This window comes from Triticum dicoccoides, chromosome 3B (assembly GCF_002162155.2).
Source record: "Triticum dicoccoides isolate Atlit2015 ecotype Zavitan chromosome 3B, WEW_v2.0, whole genome shotgun sequence".
Taxonomy (NCBI): domain Eukaryota; kingdom Viridiplantae; phylum Streptophyta; class Magnoliopsida; order Poales; family Poaceae; genus Triticum; species Triticum dicoccoides.
The window spans coordinates 562,276,656-562,286,358 of record NC_041385.1 but is presented as its reverse complement, the minus strand read 5'-3'; the positions used below and the strand labels follow the sequence as shown (position 1 = coordinate 562,286,358).

The 9,703-nt window shown below is 44.6% G+C and overlaps 1 protein-coding gene and 1 pseudogene across 1 annotated transcript; one reads left to right on the top strand and one right to left on the bottom strand.

Annotated features, from left to right (window-relative positions):
- The first annotated feature begins 4,067 nt into the window (after positions 1-4,067).
- LOC119281546 lies at positions 4,068-4,856 on the top strand (annotated as a pseudogene).
- Positions 4,857-5,994: 1,138 nt separating this feature from the next.
- LOC119277088 lies at positions 5,995-9,320 on the bottom strand. The gene is made up of 7 exons (XM_037558308.1): positions 8,944-9,320; positions 8,646-8,757; positions 8,363-8,522; positions 7,721-7,869; positions 7,491-7,642; positions 6,670-6,784; positions 5,995-6,583 (listed from the first exon to the last, which is right to left on the bottom strand). The coding sequence occupies exons 1-7, from the start codon at positions 9,246-9,248 to the stop codon at positions 6,446-6,448; spliced, it is 1,131 nt and encodes a 376-aa protein (XP_037414205.1). The 5' UTR covers positions 9,249-9,320; the 3' UTR covers positions 5,995-6,445.
- Between the last annotated feature and the right edge of the window lie 383 nt (positions 9,321-9,703).

The window sequence follows — 9,703 nt, the reverse complement described above, 5'->3', positions numbered from 1 at the left end:
AGATTTTGAACGTTCGGTTTCATATTGGAGGGAAGTTCATCCACATTGGTCCAAATTTGGACTATGTTGGGGGAGATCAAGCAATGTCAGAGATTGAGAGGGATAAACTATCACTGCAGGAAGTGAAAGGCTATTTAAAAGATCATACTCAGTTGATGGAATCGATGAAGTTCTATTTTCTGCTTCCTGGAAAAGAGCTTATCAATGGTTTGGTGTTCCTTCATGATGACAATTCATGTGTGAAGATGTCTGACTACATTTGTGTTGGAGGAGTTGCTGATGTGTATGTGGAGTATCATGGAGAGGAAGATAGCAATGACAGCAGCAGTAGTGGGAGTGATTTTGAGGATGAACTCATGGAACAGAGTGATCATGATGAACTAGATGCAGTTTTAACTGCTGAAGAACCAGATGCACTTATAACTGCAGAAGAACCAGTGCCAGTAAATGATGTTGAACCTGCAGAGTCTGACACTGATGTGCTCATACCTGATGAAACTGGTGTAATCACTGAAAGAATTTGCAGCCCCTTGAAGCAGAGAAGAAGCAGAGTAGTAGATGTGGATGAAATGGCAGGCATGGAAGGTGTTTTTTCACAGGTTTTGGATCCAAGTCAACCTGCATCAGCTTGTGCTTCTGAACCTCAGGCTTCAGGGCATGTGAATAACCAAATGGTGATAGCTGCAAATGTTGACAGTGCCAATCAAAATTCAGACTCAGACAGTGACCCTGAATACATTGGACATACTGATGATAGTGGGGAGGATTCAGAAGTTGTGGAGCTCAGGAGACATGCTAGGAAATTTAAGAAAAGGATGAGGGACTCCAAGAGCTGGATAGGTAGGGATGCCACAGGGCCAGTGCCAATTGAATTGATTGCCAACATGGAGGAGCAAATTGAAAGAGAAGAAATGGATTGGAACTATGATTCATCTGATGAGGACTACAGCTATGATGAAGATTCAGATGGTCATATAAGGAAGAGGAAGAGTTCATTCCCAAGATACAACCCTGAAAGTGAAGTACCACATTTTGCTTTGACCATGGTTTTTAGAAGCAAGAATCAGCTATGCAAAGCTTTGAGAAGATATGGTCTGGTAACAAAGAGGAGCATTAAGTTCATGAAATCTGAGTGTGACAGAGTTAGGGCAAAGTGTGGATGGCCTGGCTGCCCATGGCTGATATATGCAGCCAAGAGATCAAGGACTTCAAGATTCCAAGTCATAACATACAATGATGATCACCAATGTGCACAGAACAGATGCAACAAGTTGGTTACTGCAAAGGTGATTGCACAGAGGTATGAGCACTTCATACTGGCAAATCCTATGTGGAAAATTGAGAGCATGAAAGCAACTGTTTTGCAAGATATGTTTGCTGATGTCTCCACTTCAAAGTGCAAGCATGCAAAAAGAATTGTCATGGACAAATTGTTGTGTGAATCAGTTGACAACAACCTATGTGAGTCATTCAACCATGCTATAGTTGATGCTAGGTTTTATCCTATTATTTCTATGAATGAAAAAATTAGGAAAAAGGTATGTGTGAGAATTCAGGAACAAAGAGAGAAAGGTGCCAACTTTAAAGGAAAAATATGCCCTGCTGTTTTTAAGAAGCTCAAGAAAAGTATTGCTAGAACACAATATCTTGAAGTGCTATGGAATGGAGAAAATGGATTTGAAGTGAAGCAAGTGAATGGAAGAGGAAGGCAGTACACTGTGGACCTGGAAAAATGGACATGCTCTTGTGGGTACTTCCAGCTGGCAGGGCTTCCTTGCCACCATGCAGTTAGTGCCATCTACAAGTGCAACAGAAAAATTGAGGATTTTATTGCTCCTTGCTACTTGGTTGAAGTGTTCAACAAAATCTATGAGCATTGCTTGCAGCCTGTGGAGGGTGAAGAGATGTGGCCAGTGTCACCCAATCCTAGGCCAGTGGCTCCTGAATATGTTAGGTTGCCAGGAAAAGAGAAGAAAAAAGGAAGGCCTAAAAACAATGATAGGAGAAGAGAGGAAACTGAGCAACCTAAGGGGAAGAAAATGAGCAAGCATGGCACAATTATCAAATGCTCCTTGTGTGGTAACCCTGGACACAACAAATCAGGATGTAAGCAGAATCCAGAGAGAGGCAAGAAAAAAAATGCTCATCTTGCTAGAACTAGCAAGAAAAAGAACCCAACTGAGGTATTTGTTGCTGTCATGTACTTATCTATTGCATATTTATCCTGCTTATTACTCTTGTGTTGGAACTTATTGCATATTTATCCTTAATTTGCAGCAAACATCTGCCTCTGCCTCTGCATCTGCTCCACCAACAACAAGTTCAGTACCAACAGGTCCTTCTACTGGGACCAACAGGTTCAAGCCTCCAAGAAAGAGAACTGCAACTGCTGAAGCTGGATCATCTACTTCCACAAGGACAGGATCTGGAGCTAAGAGGGGAAGAAGGCATGCATCATCAGTGCCAAGCTTCAGATATTTCACTTGCAGTGGAAACTACTAGTTATAGTTGAAAAGGGTTGCATCTAGTTCTTTTGTTGAAGTTGCAATGTTTCAAAACATTTCTGATGTAATGTTGCAAACTTATCTTTTGTTCATGGCTCAAACTAGAGGTCATGTATTTGTGTGGGAGTGTGACTTATTTCAAACCTAGTCTATGTGAAATTAAGTTGATCTGAATGATCTTTCATCAGTGGCATTTCCTTCTTATTACTTGCTATCATTGTTTCTAAATGCCATCCTGACAATGCATTATGTTACAAACAGCATAATGTTCCACTGTACTGCAATATATTACTAACTGCATCATTTTTCACTTTACTGCCAGCAAAGATTGCAAACATATATGCATTTTAGAGAGGTACAAAATGATGGCATAACACAACTTGCACTTCCACTTTCATTGATTCCAAACAGTGCCAAATGCATACAACTTCCAGTTCATTCTAAACCCTAAAGCATTGCTACATTGCATACAAATACAACTGATGAAATAACACTTGCACATCTTATTACAGTAGCATATTCCCTGCAACTAAACCCACCACAAATACAACAAACAGCATGACAGCAGTCTGATATTTGCCCTTCAGTGCATCTATCTCTGAATTTTTCTGCTTCAATTGATCTTGCAGAGCCATAGCCATTCCCATTCCTCCTGTTTCAGCTTCAGGGAGAGCCACAACTGCAGTGGGATCTTCAATCACAGCACCACTTCCTTGACCTCTCAGCCTACGCACTTCATCTCGCAAATCACCAATCAAATCACTCCAAAACTTGGGAAGTGGGTCATCATGCCATTCCACGAATCCACAACCACCATGTTGTTCAATTGCACCAACAAAAATCAATGAGAGGGGGGGGGGGACAAATGAACAGAACAAAAAAACAGCAACTTGAAGCTCACCATCGCATCAACACAGGCGTAGTATCTCCTGCCTGGATTCTGACGGCTCCAGGAGATCCACCTAGGCGCCTTCCGACGGGGGTTGCACCAGCAGAGCCTCGCTGGCTCGTACGCCATCGGGGCCTCGTGGTACGGCACCGGCGACCTAGATTCCTCCCCTCTCCTTCCGGTGGCTCGACGGAAGCTGGGAGCACTCGAACCACCAGAAGATCACGACATTGCCGTCAACGTAGCCGATGCAGCCGCCCCCTGCGCAATCGCCTCCTCCGCCGCACCCCTTAAGGAATCGCCGCCGCCGCCGCCTAACCCTAGTTTCTCCCCCCAAATCCCCAATCGATTTGCTGTTCACCCCCCCGCGCGTTCCAGTTATAAGCTGGCCCATCTAACTAGCAATCCTGGCCACGTCAGCGTTTTAAGGGCTAAAACGACACTAAGGTTAGATTTGGACCGGGATTAGTTAGTTTGGGGGCCGAACGACAGGGATTTCGACTTCAGGGTTTGATTCGCCGGACGTCTACGAATTCAAGGTTTAAAATGGACTTTTTCCGCCATATGTTTGTTACCGTGTGTGCTAGCCGCTTGTTCGAATTCCTGGCCAGGTCCACGCGGCTCCATAAATAAATACCCTCCCGGCTTCACGCATTCCACCCCTTCCACCTCCGCCGATCTCCATCGGTCTCCAAAAAATGGCCGTCACGCCCAATCTCCCCCTCCTCCTCCTCGCGACGTTCCTCCTCCTCGCGGCGGCGCCGGCCCCCTCCGCCGCGGAGAAGTTCGTCGTCGGCGACAAGAAGAACTGGGCCGCCAACGTCAACTACACCACCTGGCCCGACCAGTACCACTTCCACGTCGGCGACTGGCTCCGTAAGCATCCCACTCCTCCTCAATCCCTTTCCGCTTTACACCGTCTTCTCGATCGATCTACCCTTTCCCGTCCCGGTCAACTGATCCGCTCGTGTACACGTACGCGCGTATGCTGCAGAGTTCAACTACGCCAGGGACATGTACGACGTGGTGCAGATGGCGAACCAGACGGCGTACGACAAGTGCGACCCGACCAACCCCCTCGTCAGCTACAACCGGGGCCGCGGCTTCGTGTTCCAGCTCAACCACACGGGCCGCTACTACTTCATCTGACTGCTGGAGCGGCATGAAGGTCACCGTGCTCGTCGAGGACAGCCCCGCGCAGCCACCGCACGCCGCGGCGCCGTCGCCCAACGCGGCCGCGCACCACGGCGTCGTCTCGTGGGCCGTCGCCGCCGCTGCGGCCTCGCTCTGCGCGGCGGTTCTGGGTTTGCCGTTTGCGGTGTGAGTGTGACCGTGTGAGCGGAGGGAAGGGGAGGACCAATGGGTCTTTTCGAGTATGGGCCGTCCAGGCCTTTAGCGCCACTGTGTGGCCATGTATGGAAGGTACTTACTGATGAAGAAAGCGTGCTTTGGAAGTTTGCGTATTTCCTGCAGTCTTGTTTCCAGCATTTTGGTAAATGATGCACACACGCAACTGTAGAAAAAACAAAATGGCACATGCAGTGCTGAGACAAATATAGCACAGGCTGCAAATCGTGAAGAAGAAAAAGAAAATATTATAAGCATATTTTTTTGAGAAAGGAAGTTCCCTCAGGTTTGTGATAACTGATGGAAATACGTCTTAAAAGGGACTGGCAAAAAAAGTGAGATTGGTGGTGCTCATAACTCTTGACAACCAATCTCTCTCTCAAAAAAAAAAAAACTCTTGACAATCAAAAGAAAACTTCAGCCAAAAAAAAAAAACAGTAATCGTGAAGCAAATGGCAAGAGACACGAGGCACAATGTGAGCGAATCCTCCTGCGGTTGATACTAGAGTGACACGAGAAACAAATGCTGCAGTCTTGTCGCTTTTCCAAATGCCGTGCTCTGTTTGCTCGTCATTTCATTTCCTAATCCTTCGTGTTAGCTATCTATGGAAGGTATTAATTGTGAGATTACGTTTATGTGCGCTGTTCTCCCTGCATCGTCACCCTCGAAACCTCATTTCTTAAAAATTTCATTAAAAACATTTCTGTGTCCCAGGAGGAAGGAAACATATCTCAATACTCTTAAAAAATGAACAGTAGATCTGCTTTTTTTGCACATGGAGTAAAAGTTTGGCTTTTTCCAAGAAATTTTACAAGCACAGAAAGGATTTTTCTTTTCTTTTTTGAGTTGAGTCCAGAAAGGAATTGGTCATGTACGTACGTAATGTTTTCTCAGAATTTTTTACCATTCGGGACATTACATTTTGCAACCGAGTGCCCATTCTCCTGGGTGCACCTTTGAAATTCTTGGTCAGTAAATAGATAAATTGTCTAAAGGAACCCTAGGTATATTGAGTTACTTTTAAATCCTTTTGCGACTACCCATGGGTACATATTGATACCTGCACAAACCAGGGATTTGAGGCACTGATTTAGCATGCACCATCATCAGGTCCAATACCCATGGTAACATTGTTACCCCGTTGGCAAACAAATGCAAAAAATCCTAACATGTCAGAACCATATACACTACTGCTGGAACACAGGGAAATTCATCTCAAGGTATTTCTGATACTAAAATGTGAGGAATACTAGTGCAAAGTAATTGAAAATGCCATTCAGTAATGGTGAGCCTCTTTTGTTGTAATCAAACGGGCAGAACCTAACATAAGCCCAAAATAATATAACTGAACCCTGGCAGCATTGTTGTTGAAAGAGAGCATCTAATAAGAACATCTCTGGAAAACTAAAAAGGTTTACCAAGCACCAACGCCCTGGATGTTGCTTGTCATTGGGTCATTGGAGAGTGAAGGAACTATCTGACCTAATAATCTATAAAATTTCCTCGGGATAAAAGGATAAAACCCAAAAATGCACTCTAGGCAATACCAGAGCAATCAGAGAGTGCCTGAAGGGAACATAGCCTAGTCCAGCTGCTTTCAACTGAGGTTAGAGATTAGTAGGGAATGGCGACAGAAAGAGGAGAATGTAATTAATATAGCAGTAGGTGATGACTGATGAGCTGTGGGCCAATGAGTGAGAGTGCTCAAGACATCATGCTGGAATCCTTGATAATTTCGTATAGTGAGATCACAATCTCAATAGCCAGCAGAATTATGACACCCCACTCCAGAAAATTCGACCGTCTATTTTGGAGCACTTCTTGAAGAAAATGAATATTGTGCTGTTACCAACAATACACTGTAAGTGAAAATGGGAAATAGGATGGATGAAATCAGCTATTGCACTAAATAAGAACGAACACAATACCTCCACGAATTTCAGTTTGAAGTCTAGGCTTCCAAAACGTTGATTCAGTTCATATTCTTCCCGAAGATACTCCAGAATTTGTGCATAATTTGCATTTTTCCAAGCAATTTCTGACCTGTAAAAAATCATGTTGTCCAGAATACGATGAAAAGGAAGATTCTAGCATCCATGTTATGCATTTAAGTACAGATTAACAAAGTCTCATTTTCATAACTGTCTTAGCTAATTTTATTTTATTTTGAGCGTGTCTTAGGCTCTTAGCTAATTCTGGGAATAATAGTCTCACAGTGCATCTGTGGTTCTTTGAATCTCGAAGCGGAACACGATGCTAGTAAAAAGACTAAAAACATAAAGAGCTGTGCCATTGTATATTTTGTATGTATGGAGATCAAAATATCAACCTTTCTTGAAAGCACGAGGAAAGTTATTCACTGAACAGAATAAATATTACTGTTTCTTTTTCTGAGAGAAGTACCATGTGAGTACCAAACTGGCCTATAGATATCAATTATCATATAGTCCTACATGGCTACGATCTCAAGTTATGTCTTCTTAATTTTTAGACAGTTACATGCCTTCTGTTCCATAACACAACACAGCACATGGGGTTGATGCATAATGAAATTCCTTCCTTCCGGAAAATGACAACACATACACTGCTAAAATATATGGTACTCCCTCCGATCCATATTAATTGATGCACATTTAGTACAACTTTAGTAGAAAGGTGTATTAAGTGTGCGTCAATTAGTATGGATCAGAGGGAGTATATGATATATATAATATGCAAGAGAAGGGAGTGCAACACTTAGAGTACATACCTGTCAAAAAGGCCGAGTCTAATGATAACATCTGCAAGATTAGAATTAGCCTTGCCCACAAGTTGAAAGAGCTTCTTTCTTTTCATTGTGAAGTCCCCAGTCTTCTCCATGATACGATTGATTTCAGTAAATTCCTCAACCATATCATCGACCTATTAAAGTAGCGTCTTAGAACTTTAAACCTTGCAACTACATTAAAACAGTTTCTTGACTTTGCTCAATCACAGTACCTGCCGTATGTAATGATCAAGAGCGATACTTTGACCAAGAACACTTGAAATGATCCGAATTCCATCAGTGTCTAAATATTTAAGAACTATATAATCAAGACCTCCTTTCATCCATGTTGTCAGGGATCGCTTCTCAACTACTGCATAATCTGGTAATTGTGAAATAAATTTCATCATGTGAGAATATAATACAGGTTCAGTGTTATAAAAGCGGATTACGCGATAGGTGCCATATTTCTGCTGTTATTCTGTCAGGCCAGGGGCACCTAGTCTGTCCCAGGCAAAAAAAAATTGCAGGAATCTTAGGCATGATTGGGTGCCTATATACCCACTGCACCTTGTACAATGTTGCGCATGTTTCGTAGTAAATTTGAAAAGACATTTTGCAAACAATTAAGAAGGCCAGTTCCAGAAGCATTGTGGCATATAAATGCACTACATCAAACACAAATAAAATTCAGAGTGATTCTCATCCTCAATGGTCTTTATCAAATGTCAGCAGTCATCATCATCAAAGGAAATTGGATTGATCATGCACATACATGGAAATGAAAAGAAGAATAAATACAACTTGACAAGGAAAAGTACACTATTTAGCAGTTTACGAAATAACAGGCCAGCTCGTGAATAGCATGGACATACCGTCTTTCCTCATCTCCGGAAGCCATCCCGAAGCATGATTCCTGATCATTTCAAGATAGTGCTCAGCTTCATGATCAGCAATATTGAAGAGCACAGCAGAACCATATTGGAATACAACCACATAGCGATAGCAAAATCTGTTGTCCTTCACTCCAATGGACTACAAAAACGTCAGATAAATGAGGTTATCTGATGCACACACAACAACATGTTCAACGAACGGTCAAACACGAATATAATTCTTGGCCCTCAAAATATGTGGTGCTACACCGAAATCACTTACCATGATCTCTGGAGGGAATTCAGAGTAGCGGAGCGCGATGTAGTTTAGTGACCGGGTGGATGGAGGCACCACGTCGCTCCCGTGCTCCGCCTGAAGGCTCTTCAAATCAATGCTGTAAAATATTGGATTAAACAAAATCAAACAAAAAGTAGGATTTTCATTCCTCTGCACCAAATCACCGTGGCCTCCCACGACAATGTTACATGAGAGATTGAAAAAACACAGTAGCACGCAAGGTCTTCCTTGCAGAACTATCATCAAACACCCAGCGTACAACCACCCGCGCGTTCCAGCTCACCTGGTTGAGAGGAAGTAGGCCTTGACGGGGATGTAGCGCGACAGGCCTTCCTCCTCCTCCTCCTGTGGGGGCGTGGGGGCCGGGGCCGCCTCTGCCGCCGCCCGGATCCAGGCCCAGTAGGCCGAGCTCCCGAGGCCAGAGTCGCGGGCGTCATGGGGCGCGGTGGCGGCGACCGCCACGGCCGAGGAGAAAGGAGACACGCGGGTGGGGAGGTGCGGCAGGCGCGCCGGAGTGGGGCTCGCTGGTGGCGGCCTTGTCTCGAGGAGGCGGCGGAGATGGTGGCGGCACGCGCGCAGCCGCCCCATCGGTTGAAGGCTTGAAGCGACCTGGTGCCGCGCCACGACGCGAGCAGCAAAGCTCCGGTTGGCCTTTTCTCCGAGTATCTACTTTTTTTTTGTTTTCCCCGAAAATCACTCGCTTTGTTCTTGGGGAGAAAGGAATGGACGGCGACATGGGCTTTATCGCGTAGATTTGGGCTCACTGGGCTTGCAAGCCAGCAGGCCTGGCATGGTCTAGTTTATCTGGGCCGTCCCATATTCACTTTCTATGACACACACATGCCTGGGTGTCGTGGAAAACTATGTCAAAACCCAACTTTATGGGTGGACTGGGCTTTCGAGATATCGAACTGTTCAACTTGGCACTCCTAGCTCGTCAGGCATGGAGGATGATGCAGCAACCGGAGTCTTTGAGCGCTCGCGTTTTGAAGGCCCGTTATTTCCCGGATACTGATCTGCTGAATGCCACTTTGGGAAATTCA